At 39.4% G+C, this 26197-nt stretch overlaps 1 protein-coding gene across 1 annotated transcript; it reads right to left on the minus strand.

The window, feature by feature from the left end:
• SCRN1 (secernin 1) lies at positions 1-24305 on the minus strand (the record flags this gene model as incomplete). The annotated part of the gene is made up of 7 exons (XM_080610916.1): positions 1-159; positions 1763-1943; positions 3475-3640; positions 4038-4232; positions 7245-7447; positions 12910-13091; positions 24147-24305. 7 exons carry the CDS (start codon positions 24303-24305, stop codon positions 1-3), a joined length of 1245 nt encoding a protein of 414 aa, XP_080467042.1.
• Positions 24306-26197: the final 1892 nt, after the last annotated feature.

Here is a 26197-nt window from a genome sequence, read left to right on the forward strand (position 1 = left end):
TTACTTGAAGAACTTTAGTTCTGTGTCAACACAGTCATAGAAAAGATCCACTACTTCAGCAGGATCCAGAACCTCTGCACGGGTGAGGATATCTTCCATTGCTTCTAAGCCTTGTCTTTCAAGGTCTAACATAATCCTCATCAGTTTCTGGCCTTTATCCTACAGGCATGAAACAACCAAACTTAATTAACCAGGAAACAGACTCATTAAAGCATTTTACTATTCTATTATGGAGATCTTTTCAAGTATTTTTAAAAATGAGAAAGCCTTTTTAAGTACAAACTATTTCAGTGAACAGGTTTTTCTGGATGGTCAAAGGTTAAAAGGAACAGTGCTGGACACCTTACGCATTAAGAAAAATAACCAAAAAGGAGTTGCTGAGTTTAAAGCAGAGAAGGCAGATGGAATGAGAGATGGACAGAGGAAAATGCTGTAACACTTGTACACATAAGAAGTAAAGCAACTTATTAAGCCTGTAAACCTGCAAACAGAACTATGTCAGAAGAGTAGAGGTATGATTGTACAGATCATAGTATGTATATGTGTATTCCTCAGATCATCGCCTGCAAGGTGATGATTAAATCTGAAATTACGTGTAATGTAGCAACATTAAGACTCCAGGTCCCAGGAAAGGCTTTGTGTGCCATTCTGACATACAGCTCTTCATGTTTCTAGGCAGGAAGTTCTCTCCTAAAGAGTCATTTTGTTTTATCCAGCATATTGAGTTGACATTACCAGAGACCAGAGGCTTTAAAATAAACCATTCTAAGGGATGAAAAAAACACATCTAGCCAAAACTGCATTTAAATAAAGTTTGTACTAGCAAAGGTTGTCATGGTTTCCTTAATCACTAATGAGCAACTCTTGAATGCTGTTATGATCTTAGCAAGACTCTGACCTACGCAAACAAACACAGACGAAAACTTCAGAAAATCAAATCCAACATGACTATATGGGTCTGCCAGAAATTGCCCAAAACACCAATATAAGTGTGACTGGCATGCCCTGGTGATCTGTCCCTCTGATTTACTTCTTTATAGCCAGTTACCCAGTTTACTGCTGTAGCTGTAAATACAAATGTCAAAGAACAGTTATTGAACTACTTGCACCATGACAGCAAAACCTGTATCTCAATCAGCTGGAAAAGCTGTACAGAGTAATTCCCTTCCTGCCTTTATTTATTCCCGTAAGAGATTTTTAACACTTCAGATTTCTACACTGAGAAGTTTTCAGTGCTTAGGTACCTGTTGAATGGCACTAGAAAGCATCCTTTTTTCTTGCATAGCATTTTCAATTAGTTCTTACAAATTAACAGAAATGCATTAAATCAAGACTTGCAAAACTGTCATATGAAAATTATTCTTAAAAAAACCCCAAAACCTCCAACTATGTAGTTCTTAATCCACCATATAATTTAAATTATAACATTCCTGCCATCATCCTAGTATGTAATGCTGCCATCAAGTTGCACTAGCATCCAGTGTTCAATAATCACTTAAAAAGGACTATAAACACAGTGGAGGCTGAACAAGCTCATCAGCTTCTCAGTTTGACTTTTCACTTTGTAAAAGTAATGGAGCAGAGCAACACTTTCTGGATAACCAGAAAACCCACCACGCAAAATAGTTTGTCCTTCAGAGGGCATCATTATTCAAGCTAAACATGCAAGGATTCTGAGAACGTGTTTCAGTGAATGATTCTGAAGTAAATTATAGAGTTAAAAATGTACATTTACTTTAATTCCAGGTCCCACAGTTCTTACCTGATCATTCTCAAGGAGAGATCGGGCCCATTCATGTGCCTTGTACAATTCATGCCTGCGATCAGGTTTCTCTTGGAATCGAGGTATCTTTTTAGCAGGATCATCATTGCCAAAAGAAGGCGACTGTACCTTTGGTACTAATTTTACATCATCAACAAAAATAAAGGGTTTAAATATGGACCTGAAATAAATGAGAATTACTGCTTGCAGTAGTAAGACAGATTTTATATGTAACTGACATATTCACCAGGCTATAATAATACAACAGATACAGAACAGCAAAGGTAATTCATCTGCACTAGGCATGGGCTAGGCTAGAGAGTTGGTACTGGTCACAAGCAAAATGAATTTATGTCCTTTAAAGTAACAGTAAAACGTTATTAGACTTTTACCTATAATCATGTTTGGTCTCTTTCATGCCAGCTCTGTCAGTTCTTTAGAAAAGTAGGACTCTTACTTCCTCTCCAAGTTTGTTTTACAGAAATCTCAGCATTCAGCCTTGCACCACTTTTTCTCCTCTGTTCATACAGCCATCTCTCCTTCTCCTCCCAGATTTAGCTGTCACTAAAATCAAAACCACTGACAGAATCTGAGAGTAGGTATTGGCAAGTGCATGGAGAAACTGCACCCTGCATTCTGCAGTAAAGAAGCTGCCAGAAATGCAAGACTTCTGCAAAACATGATTAATACCCATTGACTTCACAGAGTCAGCAGGTTCATTGCTGCTACCCTTTCCATCACTGTCAAGAAGCCTTGCTGACTAAGAGTTTATGTGACTCATTAGCTGCACACTTAAAATAATGTGGTTTTTACTGCATTAGAGTATAAGATAAAGCAAGAAGGGCCTCTGAACAACAGGGGTTTTTTACAGCTAGGTTCTCCACCTTTTAAAAGGACAGAAATCCCACCAAAACAATTCGAAGCTTTGCTCCTTTTTATCTCAAAGGATTTGCACCAAGTCAAAGCTTTGGTAAGCAAGCTTAAACTTCATAATTAACCCTGAAAGTCTGAGTTGCATAATGCAAAGTGGGTGAAAAGTCCCTTTGGCATGGATGACTTCTGTAGCCCTCAATAGAACCTAGTGCTTACTACCACTCTTCTTATAGGAATGACTGTCAGCTGTTCAAGGGTGCCATTTTCTTCTCTCCATAACCTCTTTAACTCAATGCAAGTGGCACATCTCCTGAATAACATTATTTAAACCAACTGGAAATTGTCCCTCCAATAAAAAACATAATTGGGATAACAGAGAAACATCTGGAAGCCCCGGGTAACGTTTAGATGTCATGCAAGGCTACCTAGAGTACACATCCCCTCTTTGCTAGTTAGACACTTCGTTTCAGTTTTGCACCCACTTCTTCAAGAGAGGTGACTAAAATCGTCTACAACCTCATCATCTCAACAAGAACCCACTGGAAAGCAACTAGGCTGGAGTAGTGGTTCCTGGGACCTCTCTGAGCTATATTTACTCTAGAAGCTCTGAATTAAGGGAAAGCTCCAGCTATGGCCTTTCAGCCCAGTGGTGCTCATTTAGAACTGCAGCAAGATGCAGTTCAGTAACACAGGACTGTCAGATTACACACCACCAACTACTGATTGCATTTCTGGTTAGAATATGCCCTCGAAACATGTTCCAATTTGGGTAGCAGGGTTTAATATCTTTCAACCCATTACCTGCTCGGCCCTGAAGGAACCCCCTAATTGTGGCTTACCTTGAAGGGTCTGGCGTGCCAGTGAAGTAGTGAATACAGGGAAAACTAGGGTCCTGAGGCAGAACAGACACTATGCTGGCTGTAGTAAGGAAAGATTCAGAGTCCACACAGACACCGCTGTCCTTGTCACGCAGGACATCAATCATGGCTTGTGCAGAAACGTCACCTATATGGAGGGGGAGAAAAATTCCTGAGTGTTCAATGGCTTGGACTCCAGATAACGATTTTAGCCTGAATATATTCACAGGGTGTTACAACAGGTAGGGTCACTTATAATTACACCAAAGCACAAATGCAGTGGCACATCATGCACATCAGAACAACAGTGAAGAAACTTATTTTATAATTTCAATCCTGGGTTAAAGCATTAAACTTGAGGGGGACATTAGTGCTTCATCCTAAACTGTGGCAAGTTTAGGGACAGTCTTCAGCTCTGGTCTTTCTCTCCACATTGTTCACATGTAGAGGCACTCCTAGTTACATGTTCTGGACAGAATGCCTGAAAAGAGACAGTAGTGACTAAAAGTCCTGCTGCACACACAGGAGAATGGTTCAGCACTTACCACCTTGCTTTTCTAGGCTCTCCCTGCCAGAAGAGCAGGCTAAATGGTCATCAGTGAGAGAGAACACTTCAGAAAAATTGAAGTCAGAGTCTCCATTCCACCAGCCTTGATTTCTCACGTAATCCCTTAGTTCAGGATGCTCAGCATCAATTTTTGTAGTTAATGAAAGCTGATTGCAAATGCATTTTACCCCCTCTGTAGAAAGAGCCACGTATTAAAAGAGAGCATTAATACAGTTTTTCTGGTAGAAGCTGGAAGGATAATTTAATTTCAATTAGGAAACAAATTAAACCATTGGTTAGGATGTACATTGGCATGACTGCATAACTACACAGCTACACACACACAGAATTACCAATCACTGCAGGTTGCAGAGCTCAATTCTCTGTGCCCTACTTAGATATTTACACTGCCTTGTGATTAATAGTGGTATTTAGTCAGAATACCAGTTTTGCAATCTGGACCTCTCACATTCTAACCACGAAATTACAGTGGTCTCCAAATGTACCTACTCTTGTCTCCAATGGTGTATTCCACTGCCACAACAAGGCTCGGGGTCTGACTGCATTTAGTTTCACGAACATTCCTTGCCCTCCTAAACTGAAAATTTGATTTGGAAGATGGTTTTAAAAGCTTACCAATTGCTTTAAGCTTCCCAGTTTAAAAACAATTTTACTCTTAGTTGCAGGACAAGATTAAATTGAACTTAATTTTAAATCTTAAATTTTAAAATGGCATGAATTAAAAAGAAACTGTAAGTAGCCTTCAAAGAATATTAAAGAGTGTTTTAATTTGCTTTTCTCAAAAACACTGCAGTGCTTATATCCATATATCTACAGCATGACTAACGGTGGCTGCTGCAGATATTCCTCAGAGAGCATAAAGCAAATGCACTGGAAGCCAGAGAAAGAGCTGATAAAGTAAATCTCTAAACTAAAACAAAACCAGATTCTGGAATTTAGCACAAACTTTTTCTTAAACAGAAACCAAAGCAGTATTTGTGAAAGCTATTACACTGCCTTCCACAAAAGCAAGCTTGCTTTTGTAATGCCTTGTGCATGCGATTTAAATAATGACTAACAATTTTGAGTAGGAAGTTTTCTGCATCAGCCTGCAAAAAAAGTCACTGTCATTCAGTTCCAGCTTTTACCAGGGTCACTGACAGCTTGTTCTGATTTACACTCCCAAACAGGAAACCTTTCTTTCTTGAATTTCTTGAGTGATAGGAATATTTGTGTTCGTATCAAGCTAGGCGAGCCACTCCTTAAGAGCTCTTTAAATATTACATTTAGTAGCTTCTGTAAAATAATATTTCATGGGTTTTATTACCTTCAAGAAATGAAAATTTATCAAGCAAACAAATATTTCCACTCTGACTGAAGAGCAGTAATAGGAATGATTGTAAAAGTGTTTATCCTTAAATTACTGTAAGAGAGTTGCTTGATAAATATTCACTATAAGCTTTACAGAATTGCAGCAATGATGACAGAATCAGGAAAAAAAAACCACAAACGCCTCCACACTGGGGAATGACACATTTTCCTTGTTTTAGCAGCATTTGTGCAGTCATCTGAAAGCCTAAGAGGCACACTTACGGTTGCAAAGAAGAACCCCCTGAACAAACTATGAAATACAGAGTTCTTGCATAGCCAGCACCCTGGCAGCCTCAGCAGACTGCAGGAGATGGAAACTACTTATCTGCAGCTTAAAGGGACCTACTGAAGAGAAATGCGCTGGTAAAATCAGAACAGAACTGCAGTGTCATTTCAAAAAGCTGCAAGCAGCAGGTGAAGGCAGCAGTATATTTGCTGGGAAAAAGGATGTGAAGGTTATGTATTGCTGGATGCAGCTAAAAAGGCTAGTAAAAACCACTATTCTTCAAGTATCAGCCAGGTATGTCAACAGGAGGTGGCAGGATGTCACTGCATGACCCCAGGAACTTCAGGAGCCAACTGCTTTGCAGAATTTGGACTTTGAGGACAGCATTATCATTCTTCCCTGCCCTATGTCTGGTATCTGTTTGTGCTAGAGGACTTCTGTCCTGTAGGTTTCCTTAAAAGGCAAGCTTTGCTTCGGAAAACACCATCCCCACTAAGGTAAGCTGATTCATATTTGATGGCATGAACTGACAATAGGCCATCACACAACTTTACACAGCCTGGTGCTATTTCTTTGCTTTGGGATTTCCAAAGTTAAACCTCCCAGCTCCCCATATCTGCTATCTCCTACTTTTCATTGAAGGGGAAATGAAAACCGAATTCAATATATCTGCCACAGCTCAAAGCATGGATGATAAAAAGCCTTCCAAGTTACTCATGTTTGAATGAACTAAAAATTCAGGTAAATTTTAAAAAGCTCTACTCTTATGAAAATAAGAATCCCTTCAAAACCAAAACCAACAACTGATAATAAATTAAATATAAAACCTGAGACACTTGTTTATATTAGACAGCAAATATTTGCCAGCTAAGTTTTAATTAAGTTCATCCACCAAGCCAGTGAAATCTAGAAGACAGTTTGGCAGCTTTGGCTTCACACCTACAGAAAAAGAAACCACCTACAAGCTTAAAGAGCAGAAAAGTATTGTTCAGCAGTATCAAAGAAGAAATGGTGATATAAGGGGACTCTATTGCATTAAATCAACCAGCAGCAGCCAGTTCCATGTACCACCCAACACAAGCCTTTTTCTCAAAGCTATCAATGCTTATCCTTCCTTCTTAATATTTTTGACTTATAAGTACCAATTTGGGCATTAACTGCATCAGAAAGACACTTAACACATTCCAAACAGTAAATAAATCTAGAAAAATACAACACTTACCAAAGGCCAAAATCTAAGCACGATTATTACATAGCTGAGTATACAGGTAACAATCTCCAGCTTCACAGAAAATGCTAAGTTACATCAGCCAATGCAAATCAACATTAAAAAAAAAAAAGGAAAAAAAAGAATAGTACAAATACAGGAGGTATTTAAAGCATTAAACTTGAGAGGGACATTAGTGCTTCATCTTAAACTGTGGCAAGTCAATTAAATCAATTATTTAATCAAACACTTGCATAAATGTGGCAAGTCAATTAAATCAATTATTTAATCAAGCACTTGCATAAACTGGTCACTTAAACTCTTGACTTTAAGACCAATTCTTCCAAAACAATTCTCACAGCTATTTATAATAAGGAAGGTTTGCTGTGAATGATACTGACCTGTGATTTTTTCCGCTGCCCAGTACTTTCCAGAAGTCTCCAGTATCCAGGCTTCATTTCTGTCCACAATCAAAAATGCACTTTGGAAAGTATGACATGAGCTCCCATCTTCATAATAATTTCCACCTTGTCCATGTTCTTCCAACAGAGCAACTATTACATCCAATGCTTCTTTAGCTGTTGCTCCTCTTTCTAGGCCAAGTCTGTAAGAAAAGGGAAAAACTGAAATTCAGACAGACATATAGCAGTGAGGTCTCCATAAGTTATTGATTTTAAACATCAGCACTGATCTGGTTTAAAAATGTTGAAGTGTCAGCCTAGTATAATAATCCTGCTTTAATGAGTTACTGGAATTACAGGATGACATATTAGATAATATAATTTGTTTCAAGCCTTTATTTTCTACACTGCTTCTTCATTCTGACACCTGCCGTAGCTGCTATTTAGTTTTTAAAGAGTCCAACTACCAACCAATGACCTCAACCATGCTGAAAACATGCAATGCTCTATTTATCCCTGCCCCAGGCAGAATAAATTTGAAGGATAATTTGCAAAGGTCTTTTTAAAGTAACAGCTGTATGCAAGCTTACTTAGCTGTACAGAGAGTGGGGAACTGCAAATTGATATTACCAGAGATCAAAAAATGGAAGAGGTATTCAGTATTACAATCTCTGTACAACTTCTCTTTCCCAATGCTCCAATATTCATTTGGCCATCAAAGCTAGATGTATGTTATCCTTGGATGCATATTGCACACTGTAGACAGAAGCATTTTTGCACAGTCATGCTTCAGAGTTCCTGCAAAGGCTTTCCAAAAAAAAAAAACATTTAACACCAGATACGGCTTTCATCTGAACTAAAATTAACCATATGTCTAAAAGAACAAAATTTTAAAAGGAAGTTTGAGCAAATCAAGGGTATTTGAGGGAAAAGAAAGCTGAAGAACAAGAACAGGCTCTACAAAGCTATAGGGAATTACTGTATCCTGACTTTAACAAATTGGATGAAATAATCTCTAGATATAATTTACAGCCCTAACCAAGTCAATCAATGAAAGCAGTAACTAGAAAAGTCTAAATCAGACCTGCAAACAATTCCATTCCAAAATGTAATTATTGTTAACGAGGAAATGCACTATTTCAAGCAACAGAATATCTATGCCTCCATCCTTTAGGACAATTACCTGGATCAGTGCACCATTTCTCCCTATTGGTTATGTCACCTTAATATTTTCTGCTTTGTTTATTTAATAGCTCTATGGACAAAGTAATTTTGACTGATGGATAGCTCCAAGAAATTCACCTTTTTAAACGTAAGTGCTATGCTTGCCCTTTAAGGTCCCTTCCAACCCAAACCATTCTATGATTTCTCTGGAAATCACATGACAAGAAGACACTACTGTTTCTTTTCTAAAAACTATAGTACACAAATCAGCTCCTGATAACGTGGGTAAAATTTGATGATCTAAATACTTTTCTCTCTGATCTCTGCACTGGGCCTGCTTTGTTAAATAACTGGCCACTATTAACTTTCGTTTAGGTTAAATTATTGAAAGCAGTGTTTTCATCTCTCTCAGCAGCATCTATTAATCACTTCATGACAAAGGAGAGCCAACTAGAATTTTAGGTCCTAACTTACAGTGACAGTTTCTCCCCCATCATCATCTTACTTTGCGTTTATAGTTGTTCCCTCTTGTCTTATTTTTTATATTAGCTGAAACTTGTTCTGTATTGTCTCCATTTTTAGTTCCTATACATTCATGCTATTCCTCCATTCTTTCCATCACTGATGCAATCACTTTTTCAGAGCAATACAAGGTTGCCAGTGCTGGCATGTAACACAGAAATCATTTAAAAGCTAGTCCAAAAGCATGTCTGATTTATTCCCCAAGAACAATTCAAACAGCTGTCACTGCCACAGGTAAACAAATGGGCTGACAACTACCTTAGCGACCATATAGTCACTAGGTTCATTGATAATCTGCTCCCTTCTCCCCAGTTTATGACCAAAAGCATCAGGTTATAATTAGATCCAAACCTCCCAGGAGGCATAACATCATAACTTTTAATAATGTCTCCCTGACGTTATCCCTCTGAGACGGCTATGGTCTACCTTTCTCTGTCAAAACTACAGCAGATATTCAGGCTGAAGAAATCTTTCAGGTATTTTTTTTTTTTTTTTTGCAAATGGCTCCAATGTTATATTTACTTCCATTTAACAAAGGCCTAGACTCTGCTTTTGTTTGGGTGCTCCTACCTGTTAGTCACAAAGGACAGCAAAAAAACCCATCCTACACAACGACCACACAGCTCATCTCCACAAAAACGTAGGTCTTTCCACTTCTCTCTGCATCAGTGTCCTGGGTAACTGCAGCATAGCCCTCCCACTACCACATTTCAGAGTACCCTTCAAGGTGAGCTGGAAGAAAATTTTAAGTAATTTTACCCCCAGATGAGAGCTTGAATTATTTATTAAGAAAATTTCAGTGACTTTGTGCAATCCATTGCCTCAGTACCTCCAATATGCTATCACACTGTGAAAACATTATCTTAAGCTTTTTAATTTATCAGTTAGAGATACCAACTTTCCCAATGCAGTAACATACATGATGACGACATTCTACTTTATTCAGTTCTGATGTCTCTAAGGAAAGAAATCGGTAAACAAATTAATACAATTTTAAAGAGCATTCTTGACTCCTTGCCAAGAGAGTCTCTCTGCGGCTCTGAAAAAGTGGCTGCATCAGCAATGAGAAGAACTAAGGAATAATTTTTAATCCCTGTTTGTATTAAGTCAACAATACAAAAATAAGGGTGTATTTTACAGGTTTCTTCATATATACTTTTTGTACGATAATGTTGTCCTGTTCTAACTGTACTGGCATAAGCAAAACTGTACACCAATGGGTCTTAATCCTCAGATACCCAGTGTTCTGGGTAACACACTTTCCAGTTATTAAGCCAGGAGTTCAGTTGCTAAACAAGCTAAAAACTTTGTGAAATACATCTTTACTGATGTGCATCGTCTCCTTTACCGAAAAAAATCCTTTGCCTATGAACTTGCAAGATGAATTTTCTATTTCCTATTTCAACAACAACATAAGCTGACTTCAGAACTATACTACCCTGCTGAACAGATCAGAGGCATCTTTCAATGCCATGTGCTCTCCCAACACCCACCTACAGCCTTTGCCCATATTGGCTGGATTTTAAATCCTAACTGAAAAGTGACAATCCCAGATCAGTTCAAGAGAGAGGAAGACTCCCCTAGAAAAAAAGAACAATCATGTTAAGAGAACGCAGAAACAAACTCTTAGGGGAGCCTGAGCAGTCAAGCAAAATTCCATTCTATTACCTGGATGACATTCCTGGGTTGATAACTCTGAAGAACATGTTTCAAAGTATAAATCTTTAAGTTTCTTTAGCAAACAGCTAGTCATACATGCAAACACAGAACATCAATCTTCATCCTTCGCTAAGGTCTGACACAGATACAGAAGTCGAACGCATACATAGATATGAGAAAAATTTGGCCAGCAGAGATGCACATTTCTTAGTTAGGCTTTATTTTTATTCCAGTAAGACCTGAGTGACAGAATTAGCCTGTTCTCAGATAGGTAAAAAGAGGCAGATCTGGTGCCCACTGCTTCACTGCAGGCGATATGACTGATTTTGTACTCGATGGCTCTCTATTCTATGAGATTATCCAAAACAGATAAGCTTAATGCAACTGGCCAAGTCTTCACAGTAAGAAAAAGAATCATTTTGGCTGGAACAAGAAGCAGATGGTAGTCTGCAACATATCTCTAGTTCTCCTTGCCTGAAGCACACCCTGCATTCGAGCTACAGACCATTTCATATGCAGACAAAAAGGAATAGAGGGAATGTAATATCGACACATGATGTTCACTCATAGTTTATTACCAGTTTCTCCTTATTTTGAGATCTCCTCATTTGCTAGGTGGGTAAACCTAGAGATGCTGGACAACCTATACATTTGAATGTTAAAAAGTATTTTGAAACTGCAATAACTATGACAAAAATAAGCAGAACTCTGCATCTAAAGCAATGCTTTGTTAAAGTTTCAAAAGAATGGTAGTAGGAGGGGAAAAATAAAGGTGGAGCTTGGAAAGTCACCTAACGTATCTTCTTCTTGACAAAAGCTTGTCCTATATTTTCTTAAGAGACCCTGAGTCTCCCTTCATGAAATTAAACTCATCACTGCAATCAGTCCTCTGAGGTTCAGCTTCTCCACAGATTCCTTCAATAATACAGAGTTTAGAGAAAACACCAAAGGGAAGCATAACCCAAATTTCCTCATGACTTTCACACTGGCCAGATCCTACAGATCTTAGATCATATTTCCCATTTCCACTGCATTCTCTCGAACTGGCTCATAGTCTTCTCGGCTAATGGTAGCTGGAACCAGCTACTGTATTTCTGCAGAGACACCATTAGAGAACATCTACAATTACAGTTTCAGGCAGCTGTATACCTAATGACAATTCCTTGTAACTCATGCATCCCAGCCTGCTTATGAGAATACCTTCTAAGGTTTTAATACCCTCTTAAAAGTCAAGGTATCTATTTCCTACCCTCTACTCATAAAATTTATTAACCTATAGGAGGAATAAAGAAGAATGGTCCAACAGGATTTTTCTTGACTAACAATTATTATAGCATATTTATCAACTCATTGATATTTAAGTGGATTTTCTCCCCTTCAGGAACAGTGGTTAATAACCACTGGTCTATAACCTGTCTATAACCACAACTCTTTTTAACACTATTAAGCATATCCACAACATTTAACCTTTTCCAGTCATCCAGAGCCTCTTTCATCTTTCACTAGTTCCAAGAAAAATGTGCATTCACCTAAAATTGGTTCAGCCCACTCATTAAATATGCTAACGCAAATGCCAGCAGGACCACTGGGTCTAACACTGATTTGCTTAAGCAAGCAGTTGTCCTGTCCTATCTTTAACTGAGTCTGTTTGCTCCCTTTCTCTTTGTATTGTCTGCCCCATTTTCTCTTGTTCTTTCATTTTTAGCTTTCTTCTCTCACCCAACTCTCCTACAAGAAATTCTCTCACTACAAGATCAGCATGCAGGTTGAAGCTTACAGTGCAGCACAAGCCTTTCAGGCACCCAGCCTTCAATGAAGAGACTTACAGGAGTTTGCCAGCATTTAAAAAAGGGCAATGGTTTACATTGGAATGCATGGGCTGAAGTGAGACACAGTCGCCTGTTTATGCCTACAGTTGGCTATAAGCCCAGGATAAGCTTTTTAGGTCAGAGTAGGCTGTTGTAACATGAGGGGAGAATGAAGGGCACACCAGCAATCTGATTTCACAAATCAGTTAGCAGTTCTTTACTAACAATGGAATCGTATCTCCTATCCTGTCAGAACAGCCACTTCTAGACTATAAGGTACATAGACAAGGCAGGTTTAGTGAACCTCCATTAGACTAGTACATATTTGGGAGTCAAATTCAGATTCCAAGTGTTTTAAATGTTAACTCAGCTGTGTCTGAAGCTCTGCCTAGACAGGTCTGCTATACCATTTTAAAATCTCCTGTATCATTGCCACAAAGCTGTTATCCAGTATCATTACCATCTAATCCTTGGTGTTTGAAAGGCTGGTCACAGCTTGGTAAGCCACCCACCTGACAAGATCCATTCCAAGCAAGGCTTCAGATTCAGAAGCTGGTTCTCTGGTTACGACGGCTTCATTAGCTACACAGACTCCGTGCTCGTTCGCTCCCATCTCTGCCCCCCAGAGCCAGGAGGGCCTGCTCAGCACAACAGCGTGAGTCTTCGGCACCTGCTCAATCTCAATATATGTGCACTGCAGAGAGAGCAGGAAGAGAAAAAGCAAACCAGTTGGAAGCACTCTATCTAATGCTGTGACTGAAGTAACGCAAAACTTCTGTGTACAGACAGGGCACATTGTTTTTAAAAAGTCCATGTCTTATGTACGAGCAGGGAATTTTTTAAACAACATTTAACTGTCATATTTGTACCTTTACAGCCTTATATTGCGGAAGTCTGGAAAAATACATCTCTCTTGTAATTGCAGGCTTCAAAGAGTCAAGCAGAACACAAATGCTAGAATCAGTGGAAAGCAGAGGTAGACTGTACTGTTACGGTAAAGCACAGATGACGTTTGTACATAGCAACATCAAACCATTATACCATCTCACCTAAGCACAATCTCTAGTATGTTATTAAGTATACAGTATAACAATGGTAACTGGATAAAGTACATCAGAAGGCTTCCCTCTCTTCCTTGCTGCCTCAGACTGCCAGTAGAAAATCGGGTGGGGGTGGAAATCAAGACTTGAAAAAACTCAGTGGAATGCTTTGATAAGCAGTCAGAGGAAATAAAACACAGGCATTGTTTTTGCTTAAAGCTGATGTTTCTGCTAGTTTAAATGTGATCAGAGTTCTGTGAATGTATTCTATGTTAAAAATACAAAGGAAGGCTAAAGTCATTGAAACTGCAAGGAAGAAAGAAATTATGTTATCCTTCAAATATATTTACCTTTCCCTTGCTCTTGGACTTAAAAACAAGCACTGTTTTCCCAGACAGCATGTAAGAGAGCTTGAGCCATCATTAGATCATTGCCTTGTACAAGCCAAAAAAAAGGGTTTTACATTTTATTACTGAGGTCACATTGTGTTCTTCAAGGACCAAACCCCACAAAATTTTCTTTTGAGGAAGCTGAAGCTGTCTGTGTTATTTATGAGACACTCTTAGTGGCCAGCATTCCTGTTGTAGCATCTTCCTTGCAGGAAGTAATCTGCAACATTTTTCTGGAGGAATATTTGGTCAGAGGTATCAAAGGAAGCAGGATGAGTAGACTGGACTAGTGGACTAAAGGTTGTTTGCCATGAAAACACATACTGTGAATACATTGGAAAGTAAAGCCAAAGGAATCAGTCCAAGATTATTAGCAATGAGAAGCTATTTTTTTTCCCTAACCTGTCTTTCCCTCTCTGGGGATTACACAGCATGATCACCTTCAGCCTCTAATCTTTGGCAATGATTTTAACAGTAACAGTTAGGCTAGCATACAATTAAAATGTGTAACAGATCACCTTTGATCAGAAATGGCATCTGTAGAGTCCTTCACTCTAGCCATGCAAGAAGGACACTAGAAATGAGCTTGCCACCTTCATAAGTAATTGTGTGCCACCAGGTCAAATTGTCACCTTTTTATAAAGCAAATTACAGGTGAAACAAGAGGATGATTTTTCACAGCGGACACATGATTAAAAAAAAGAAAGGTGGGGAATTCTTTCATTTCAAGGCATTAAAAACAGAGTAGGGACATGCTTCCCTTTTTCTTTCTGCTGTGTGCTTGAATTTGATTTTGGCTTAGGCAGTAAGACCCCAGCAGGGACTTATATAAATACCTGCCGTATTTGCTGGAGAAAATCCCTAATATTTGACCAAGCTGTTTGACCAAATCGCTTATACAGTAATACACTATGATTGCGTACAGGCAGATTCTTCATCTATTGAGGTGCAACAACATCTGGCACTGGCCAGGAGCTACGAACTGACTAATAAAAAACACTACGCAGTTCACCCTCTGCTTCATTTGCTAACCCAGGCACACTAGAGCAGACATTTCTTATCAGGACTCCCCCTTCATCTGAGCTGACAGCAAGCAAATCACATTTTTTGACATACTGAGAGTTTTTTCAGACCTTTAGGTCAGAGCTGTTTGGACAAGCACGTGTGGGACTGAAGAGAGAATAACTGTATTTCCTGGACATGCAAAATTGGAGCTGCAGCAGCAAGAAAAAGGGCTGGGTTAAGCACCTTCCCACATTACACGTAAAGACATGACCAGAGCAGCTATCAGGAGGCAGGGCTGCAGTCAGGCAGACACCAGTCCGTGCACAGCACTAGACTCCCTACATCTCATCACAGGTGGCCAGCTAGCTGGAGCCATCCTGCAGAGCCATTCAGGACATGAATCTTCCCCACACTGCAGCAGAAAGCAAAAACCAAGGCACAGTAAGGAAGAGATGTTAGTACTCCATAAACCCCCACTTGCATAGCATTCTCTAGCTGAATAGCCCTATTATACAAGCTTGCTTACGCTGATGTTTTGATTTTCCAGAAGAAAAAAAAAAAAAAAAAAATTATGAAAACACACAGAAAAAGTGATAGTTAGGCTAAAAAAATGCTGAATGCCTTTTCTCTACAAAACATTCTGGCGATCCTTGCTACCAACTGCTGATTACTTGGGGCCTCATTCCAAAGCCAAACATTTCCAAAGCTGCTATTCATGGTAAGAGATTTTATTGTCAATGGTAGCAGTCAAGAAAGGGGAAAGAGGAAATTGTTTGCTCCTGCTTGAAGGATCCAGAGCATTCTGGGGAAAAAGTGCTTTTGCTTTGTAACTACATAATCATATGCCAGAAACCATTCAGAGACCTCTACCTCAGAATAGAGCTGTCACCTTCTAAACTGCTTCTTTATATTCCCCAGTTCAGCGATAAGCTAACATGGACCATATCTTCATATTATTTTCAGCTTCCATACATTAGCTTATGTACACAATGTTCAAGCCTCACTTATGTAAACTGCCTTAGAAGACCTAAATAACAGAAAAACATTCCAGTCTGATAGCAGCTGACAGGCTTTGTGGAACTACCACTGTTTTGATTCTTGTTCATCAATCCTTTGCCATGGTTATTGCTGAAAAAAAACTTGGTAAGATTTCTACCTTCCCATTAGAACTAATTAATCCAGTAAGCAGAAAAGTAGGCAGTCAATAGGACTGATGTATTAAGGCAGGCATTTGGTTCATATTTGCAAACAATAAGTATGAGCTTATCATAAAATTAGGGTCCAGATGTGACAATAGATTATTCATTTTAAACAAACCTCTCACTCTGCAACTCCACCCCCTTTCCCCCCCTTAAAAAAACATTATAAACTTCCAGATAAAAGAATATCTTCATGTAGGAAACAGAGGAACTGAACTATCCACCTGTAGCCAAGCCAAATCAATTGCAAAGGTAGCTCAATCAAAGCCAGTCGCTGCATTTGCAGCACAACAAACCATTGCTGCCTATTCCACAGAAATCAGAACGTATGCTTACAACAGCATACACGGAAGCAAACATGGAAGGAAATAGTGGGGAAAGACAGCACTATCCACCAAAAGACCTCCCTGGCCACTAGATCCTTAGAGCCCAGATGATGACAAGATTTCAGAAGCAAGCACAAAGGACAACCTCCCTGTCCTCTCTCCTGCACGCCACCAACCTGGCAAATCCCTCCAGCACAATAGCATAGCATCCGGTTCTGCTGAGAGCGGTGTCAAACTAGGCAATGACAAATAAAATGGACATAAGGTACTGCTGTGATTCTGCTTGCTACCAACCCTGTCTTTAAAATTCTTGAAGCATCCAGCCTCAGCATGTCCTAACACTAACATTTTTCTTTGACTATGAATGCTAAACCAGAAGAATACTGATACATTTGGCGGTTAACAGCTGCAAGTGAGTGGTATCAGGCTCCATTCATTTGCTAGAACCCCAGCCCTGAAAGCACCATAACTGGCATGATGCCCTGTGACAATAAGTTCCCATCAGGAAATTTCAAAGCAACAAACAGAGACTTCACATACAAGAGAACAAGCCAATGACTTTAAAGAGAACTGATCAGGCTGAAAACTTTTCTTTTTATTTCACTTACAGTATATCAAGAGAAGAATCTTATGAAGGCAGTTCTAAGTATAGTACAAGGCATCAATGATCTCCCACCCTAGCTAAGGCATACAGATATGCTGGAGGTATTCCAAAACCAGACACAACAGTTGTAAGTACAAGAGATTTCTTCTTTCATTAATGAAAAGAAACTATTGTGCAGCTTCTACTGTACCCAAGCTGCAGAAGCCCAATTCCTAGCACTGTCAGTCAAGTCATTATGAAATATCAGTGAAATCACACAGGCTTCAGCCCTGGATAACAAAGGCAACAGTCAGGGAATGCTTTAGAAATAGTCTTTGAAGAAGGGCCATAAAATTCCAGATTCCAGAGGAGATTCCTCCACACCGCTCTCATCAGACCCAGACTTTAACTTGGCATTAACTCTTTGCTTAGCCGCTTCAAGCACTGCTGTACCACAGCACATATTAGAAAACAGCAAAAATATCTGTACTATTGCAGTAACTCAAGAAGTTGCACTGTGGCTGGTTTTAACATGGCAAAAATGTGACAAGGCAGCCTGTCAGCCTGCTGCCTGCATTGCAATCAAGCCTGACAGCCTGGTGGAATCTGTCTATAGAGGCAACTCCAGAGGTGACATGGGCTACATGGGCCCTCCCACCATAGTGAAATAAGGAACTGGAAAGATAGAACATGGTTGTTCAATAAGGCCCCACATCCCTGTGGATGTGCCTGACAGAATGAGTTTTACAGACAATTCTGTTGCTGCTTATTTACAGGAAAAAAATGCAATACAGCTAAAAGGCCAGGGAATGACCATTCTCTAAAAAGAAAAATATGCAAGCAGTAACAAGCAATGCTAGTGGCTAGTCGATGCTCTTAGCACTGCTTGCTTATGCACTTAACCAGCACCAAGTACACAGTAGAAGACACCTGGATGACTTTACAACACCCATTAAGCACGGCCATGGTATCATAAAACTAGCAGCAAAACTGCTGTGCTGCAGTGGAGGGAACACCCATACATGAGGGTACATCTAGCCTGAGTACATTTCAAGTAGTCAGCCCTAGTTCTAGAGGTCACGCAGTCAAACCAGAATGGTGAGCAGAAGTCTCTCAGTGGCAGGATGAATCCTCAGGTAGCTAGCTTTCAAAAACACATACTATGCTAGTACTTGCATCTTCATGTTGTGAGCCAGATATAAACAGCAGCAGCGTTTATTAGGTATAGAAATACAGAACAAAACCCATTCTTTGAATTAAAAAGTTTTTCCTTTTTTTATGAAGAATCTAGCACACTTTATGTGAACTTTTGTATTTGCATATTGTTTCTTGCTGTTTCTGTTCATTGATAGCTACAAAATCTGAATCTGTATGCCTCTGATCTCTAGCAGTGTTATTTATCCTGAAGACTAAGGATGATAGATTTTATTCTAGAAAAGAATTGGAGAAGCTAGAAAAAGCCGAACAGTTCTCCTGTCCAAAAGCAGAACTACTCTGACCTACTCTAACCTACTCTATCAAGCCACCAAGGAGTATCAGGCAGGGGAGCCATAGTATACAAATATGCACAGCAAAATTAAATACGAAAATCTTTAAAGAAATAAAATACCACAAAGTGCAGCAAGGCACCCAAGGTTGAGAATACTCACTGAAGACAGAGTTGATCTAGCAGTCAATTCACTTCTTGTTCTTTATGTTACAAATCTGGGTGATGAGCAAAAGTAAAACTGAAATAGGGATGAAGCTTATCAATTAAATGTTTTAAAACATTAAGAAACACATGTCAAAGAAGCTACAAAAAGGCCATCACAGAGATATCCCTGGAACTTTCAGGTATCCTAGGACTGATTTCTTTGCTTGGGTACTTTGCAATGCCTGCTCACACATCTATTTTGCCGTAAGTGAACAGTTTGGGTCAAGACAGCAATTTTTTTGCCCCAGACAATTCCAGCACTCTTCCTCCTCTTCCTCTTTGTTCCAATTTAAAAAATAAAGAGCAAGAAAAAAAAAATAGTTCAAATTAACCAGTTTTGCTTTGGTAGCACAAAGGAGCAAAGCAGCAGCACTCCTGCAGTAAAAAAACAGAGGCTTTGGGAGGGCAGAAACATCCAAGAGATTATGGCTTCTACCTCTAAACTGCTGCTGACTCATGCACTGTGTTACAAAGCAAAGTCAAACACATTAGTTTAAAGGCCAGCTGCTTGCAGTGGAGCAAAACAGAGAAAAAGCCCCCATTAGCCAAGCAACATACTCTGTTGAAGGCAGAAACCACTTTTATTAGTTGCTGTCTGCCTGTATAGTGCCTCTTTTCTATCTCTGCGAAGTCTAAGGGTTAGTTCAAACAAGGTGGCTTTATGCAAGACATCTGCCTGGGTCATGAGATAGGCTGCTTACACAGCCAGTTAAGGGGTCCCAACTGAGTGGCAAGACAAAGCAGGTTCCTAAACTCTCTCAGCACTGTCACTCTTTAGACTACAACCTTTTTTATCTATGCAGAGTAAATGAAAATTTTCATCATGGGCACAAACACTGCTGTCTTTCATCAACATTTCCTGCCAAGCAGCACTTACCCATCGAGGTGTCATAGCAGGGGTGCCCCGTTCAAATTCGCAGCTGCAGTAACTTGACTGTAAGACTGGCACTGCCAATCTAATCTGTAGGCTCCCCAAGGAGCAAATTCTCAATAGATTAGGCTGCTGCTTGGCTTCTGTTATCAGGTTCTGAACATCTCACCCCCAGATTTAATGCAAACAACCCTAACAGCTGGCATAACAAGGAATCAAAGTATACCAGAATTAAACTGTGGCACTAGCATGATGCCTGGTGATTTAGTTACAAATACCAGAATTAAGATACCTCCAGGTAATACAAAGCCAGCTTTAAAACACTCAAAGTCTGCTTTCCAAGCTTTATATCTATCTTGCAACATCAGATAGAGACCCCTCAGTTAGCTTCAAGTTCTGTACCAGTGCTCACACCAACACACAGCAAAAAATCTTCCTGTTCTTCTGAAAAAACTCAGCAACAGATGGTAGGGTATCCTTAAAAAAAATAAAGTAACAGCCAAATAACCAAAATCACTCAGGTATAACTGTACCATGAAGTTTTAGAGAACACAGAATTCCTCTTGCCCCACAGAGGGCTCACTTTAAGCCCAGAAGAGTGTTGGATACCAACATATTAGAAAAATTTCCCATATTCCACAATTTGATAGACTTTGTTGTAGACCATCCTTTCTATTTTCCCACTTCCACTCCTCCATAAATTGCATGTTACTAAGTTAGAAAAGCTTTTACAGCTCTACACTGAAACAAGCAACCATGACTATTTTCAAATCATGGATAAAAGGTCAAATTAGAAGAAAGTGAGGTTGATCTAAAAGAAAAAAGAAAAAAAAAAAAAAGACCTGGAAAATTGAGCTAACAAAAAGTCACCCACTCAGGAATTCCGAAGAAGAAAGAAAACCACAGCAAGCAGGTTACCAGAGAACAAGAGAAATCTAGTCAGTAAAGTCTACCTTAAAAACAAGATAGAGGGCTTCACTTCTTAAAACAGTGCAAGTTGTTCCGATTAGATTTTGTGACCTGTCTTACTACACATGAATACAACCTGAATCCTCACAAACACGTGAAAAACTCTTAAAATCCACAACTGGGGAAAAAAAGAATACACTTTTAATAGAAAAATCAAAAAAAGGCCCCTATTTATGGTTAAGGGAGCAGTATTTCACCTGCACAAACAAGCTTACTAGACTGATCACTAAAAGGAGGAAAAGTGCTGATCAGCATCTGAAACTGCAAAATTACAATGCAAGACAAGAACAAACTTTTGAGAAAGTTGGAAAGTTGTCACACAGAGAACAGACTTCAATGAAAAGCCCCATTGTTCAGGGTCTTGGGAATCTGCTGACATGAAGGGAAGGAATTATGTTGATGAGTTAGCTGCAGGGTTACTTGTCTGGTAGGCTGAGCCAAAAAGATCAAGCTTAAAATGACTTGCAGTATTGACTGAATTCCTGTGTTTAAGGCTCTGCCACAAACTAGCTGATAGCTATATAGCACTGTCTGCCAGATTCCTTTGTAGCAGGCCTGCTTAGCTAGTTTTATAAAACACAAGGGAAGGAAAACTGTAGCAAAAATACCCCCACCCAATGATAACTGAAGTGTTTGCAGTTTTCACAGGTTTTAAAGAACAAAGTAATAATTCTGAATATGTCAAAAGGCTGCATCTAGAAACTTTGACATTCCTCTTCACTCTATTAGCTAATTACCTCTGACAGTAAGTTTGCTTATAAAATGGATATAGTGTTGCATGCCTTATACTTAAAAAACATGAAGCAGCTGAATTCAAGACCTTCCTTAAAGCTTTCCGTAACTTTCAGAGGTACTATTAACTGCACACATGGAATTAACAGACTTTGCACAAGCTCTGCCTATAGGTATACATGAATTTGCTGTAAAACAAGAGTAGTCTTAGACACAACCCTACAACAGGAGAAATATATACATTTCAGCTAATTAGCAAAACTGAAGACCTTACTTCTATTATGCTATTACAAAGCATGTTTGAAACATCAATCCTCTTATTCACTAGTGTCCTTATTTTGTAAAACAGCAAAATCTAGAAGCAAACCTAGCAGCCTAAAACTTGGATTGTAGAGCTCTTACTGATCAGCCAATCTTTCATAACTCCTACAAAGTGGATTATTATAATATTTTTCTAAAGACCTTTCAAGTGGCCAGTTTTTAAAGAAAATAAATTTAAAATAAAATAAAATAAGTTATTTCTAAAGACAATTAACTCCACAGCACTGGCATTTTCTAGACTTGTTTGACTGAACACTCACTCTCTGCAGGTGGGGAAAAAAATCTTGAACTTTAAAGAAGAAATAACAAATAAATCTATGCTTAGGCCTGTCCAAAGGAGAGCAGTTAAAGGAAACAGGAAGAATTTCAATAAACATCTGGAGCCTGTATGTTTCTGCATACCATTATCCTTGGAAAACCTCAGGCTAGCTAATGAAAAATTATGCAGTAGCACAGACTGGCAGAAGCCAAACGATCCAGCTAATTAGAGCTTAAGCTCCTACTTAAAGAATAAAGTATCAGTCCATTCCTGTCCCTTTTCTAAAAGTGTACCTTCACCACATTGCAACAAACCTCACCTTCATTAATAAAGAACCAAGTGAACATTTAAGGGGGAGGCTTGAAGGTACTGCTTAGCAGAACAGATCTACAAATGGCAATGTGCTAGGCAAAAGGACTGCTTCCGAAAGACTGGCAAGAGAGTCCAGTTTATGACTGATTGCTATAAAAGGCATTAAATGGGTGAATCATGGGGTTGGAGAGGGATCATAATAAGATTATATATGCCTTAATTAAACCCTTCATCAAATCATGACAGTCTTATCAACAAATAAAATATGGGGCAAAAAGACCAAAAGAATCAAGTACTCTAACATTAATTTCCCACAACGTATCCTTTTTTATCCGAAGGATAAAAACACTCGAGAGGAGCTTCTGGAAGTTCATCTTCCACAGTAAGAATTCTTTACTAAGAGGGTCGTGAGAAACTTGTTGCTGAAGTGAACCTGTTGCTCAGAGAAGCTGAGGCTGCCCCATGCCTGGCAGTGTTCAAGGCCAGGTTAGATGGGGGTTTGGGCAATCTGGTCTAGTGGAAGGTGTCCCTGCCCATGGCAGGGGGTTAGAACAAAATGATCTCTAAGGTCCCTTCCAACACAAACCATTCTATGTTTCTATAATAACGGATTTATTTTTTGTTCTCTCCATTTCCAGTTCAATGAAGAGAACCTTAAAAAAACAAAAACAAAAAACAAAAAACAACCAACCAAAAAAAAAAAACTACTCTGAAGTTTTCTTCTTGTCTTACTGTCACATTTGTGTTCTGTGTACTAGCACAGGTCTACAAGGTGCTACCAATACAGCACTACAAGTAACAGCAAGTTTCTTGTACTGTCCAAGTAGTGTTTTTGGATGGGGGGGGGGGGGGGATTTCTTCCTATCCAAGATTAAACCATTTAATAATGCACGAGTTGTACCAGATGTTGGTAGAAACAATACTCAAGAGAACGTTAACTGTTAGAACAAACAAGTCCTCTGACATTTGGAAGTTGTCCCCCTTGAAATATAGAATTAAAACTGGCACTGGCCTTAGAATCCCCTCTGGGGAAGTGACAATTCTATCCATAAGGAACCTGTGGGGATGACAGTCACTAACTGGTGCAGAACACCTAGTATTCTCAGCCTTCTGCACAGAGACAGAAGGAAGTTGAATGCAGGGAACCTCCCAGCTCCTGCTTTCCCATCTGCCAGCCAGAGCATGAACCTGTGAACTCTAAGAGCTCCTGACAGTGCAGATCAGGTTCTGCATCCTCTGCTTTTTAACTACCTGCACCAATCTTCATCTTCCCTTCTGTCTCTTCATTCCTTCTTCACCACACTTTCCCCTCTTCCTGTCTTCTTGTTTCACTTGTCCCCTTGTTTCACACTTCCACATCTGCTTATCCTTTCATTTCTTCCGTCATTGAAATGAGGCTACAGTAAAAAACTATAACTAAAATTACTTCCAGCAGGGTCTCATTCAACCTTCATCCATGGCATCAACATTCAGCTACAGGACTCCACATCCAGCCTGGATTCAGACAGACACCACAGTACTGAAAATTGCCCATGATGCAGGTGCCTCAGCTGCAGAACATGTCAAAGCCAACTGTATGTACAAGAGTTATGTCAGGCTTACAAAGTTTACACTCTTGCTTTCCTCCTCACTTTGCCTTATTAGAGCACAAGTTCTTTTGAGGCAGTGATTTCTGGCTGCCTGTTTTGCAACATGCATAGCATAGTTAGGCTCCATTATAACTCTAAAACAACTACCATGAAGAAGAACAAGTCATATGGCAAGTGCTAAACTTTGAAAATTTGCTTTAACTTACAGTTAGCCAGAACATTTTTCCCTTAAAAAAAAAGTCCAGCCTGTCTCTGGATTGTGGCTTTTTCCTCAAATAAATGAAAAAGTTACATTCTGAGTTTCACTTTCAGGACTTCCAAAAATCTTGTCTCTTCTCTACTCAAGAGAGGTTTGAGTGAAGGGAACAAAGACTCCACAATCTGACTGGAAAATAAGACAGCATTCATTTCTTCCAATGCTAATAATTTCTCACAGTTTGAATGTAACAGTTCACCCTTACCTCAACTTTGCTTCCTGGATCATGATCTGCAGCAGCAAAGTAGACCACCTCCTGTACTTCATCCCTTGGCCTTGCAGAGTTCTTTCCGAACACCACCAGCCCATCTTTAGAACATGGGGGAAAGGCTACAAAACAGTAACTTGGGGGAGCTGCAGCCATCCTGGAAAGGAAAGGAAGAGTAAACAAACAAAACTAGTGTTTGCTGAATTCATAACTGCATGCATTAGAGAATCACTCAGTCTACCGCTACTTATTGTAGCTAAGAGATGATACATTCCCCTCTGTCACTTGGTTGTCCAATGATAATGGAAGATCAGCTCACAGAAGGCTTATCTGGATTTAATAAAATAAAAAATTATATTAATTTTCAGACATTTTTCAGCCAAGGCTTGTGAAGGAATAACAAAGAGGAAAAAAGATAACTGTACCTTAATGAGCCTACTCAGCCCCCACAGAAAAAAAGATATTCAGCACCGGAGCTGTTCAGGAACACATGACCTAGATGTATTCTGCTGACTCAGACAAGTGCAGAGACACAGAATAACTTTAAATAATTTACTCTCTGCTCCCATGCAGTTTGGTATTTCAAAAAAGGAAAGAGAAAACATGTTTGAGGGATTCCTGAAGGAGGACAATGGTGTAACTGGAAACTGAACAAAGAAATAAAACAATTATATTATATCAGTTCAAGAAGGACAGGGACCTGCTGGAGAGAGTCCAGCGCAGGGCGACAAAGATGATTAAGGGAGTGGAGCATCTCCCTTATGAGGAAAGGCTGAGGGAGCTGGGTCTCTATAGTTTGGAGAAGAGGAGACTGCGGGGGGACCTTATTAGTGTATATAAATATATAAAGGGGGAGTGTCATGAGGATGGAGCCAGGCTCTTCTCAATGGCTAACAATGATAAGACAAGGGGTAATGGGTATAAACTGGAACACAAGAGGTTCCACTTAAACTTGAGAAGAAACTTCTTCTCAGTGAGGGTGACAGAACACTGGAACAGGCTGCCCAGGGAGGTTGTGGAGTCTCCTTCTCTGGAGACATTCAAAACCCGCCAGGACACATTCCTGTGCGACCTTATCTAGGTGTTCCTGCTCTGACAGGGGGATTGGACTAGATGATCTTTTGAGGTCCCTTCCAATCTCTAACATACTGTGATACTGTGTGATACTGTGATATCAAGAACTGTCAATTTATCTACTCAGGTCAGAGAGAGCCTGAAGCACTAACTGCACTTTATTTTCTCTGTGGTTTGCCTGCCTTGCTGCCCTTACCTAAAGTTAATTGATAGCCATTTATTTGGTTTATGCAGGCTAATGTGAATATTCTTTAACGTGCTTACACAGTAGCACAAATACTTTTAGATTTTAAGTTTTTCCAATGACAACATATAAATAAAAAATTTAAACTGTTTCAGGACTACAACACTATTGTAGGAAGTCTTGTGTGTATTGCCATATCTGCTATTTTTTCCACCATTCAGGAAAACTTCTGACACATTTAAAAGAAACCCGATACAATTAAGATTTCCCCCCCAAAAGCTGCTAATTTATTTGGAAGACAAAGATGGGGGGGAGGGTGTGGAAAGCTGTTTTGATAATTAACTTTCACATCTTTCAAACCATTCAAATGTGACCTTTTATTTGTTTTTTTAAGCACTACTATTTCAGCACACACTTCTCACAGGACAGCAGGCCTCCAGTATTAACCCAAAGAAAGAATACCTTTTGGATTAAGGTGATAACCCATAAAGTGGTAATTGTTTGTGAAGAACATACTTAAAGGTTTGCTTATAGATTATGAACAGATCACACAGATGCTCTACCTTACAAAAAACAACTTCAAGAGAAGATGAGTGTTACAGGTGTCCTCTACCAACACAATGTGGTGTGATGACTTGTCTAGAGAACTGACATAACCTTTTAATTTAGGTAAGATTATATAAAAGTTGCCATTTGAGCTGGAACTGCATTAGGAAACAAACCAACCCCTTCTTATAAGCAGAGTTTTGACCAGTGCGAAAGGACAAGCTACTATGAACTGGAATGGCTT

This window comes from Psittacula echo (assembly GCF_963264785.1).
Source record: "Psittacula echo genome assembly, chromosome: 2".
Classification (NCBI taxonomy): domain Eukaryota; kingdom Metazoa; phylum Chordata; class Aves; order Psittaciformes; family Psittacidae; genus Psittacula; species Psittacula echo.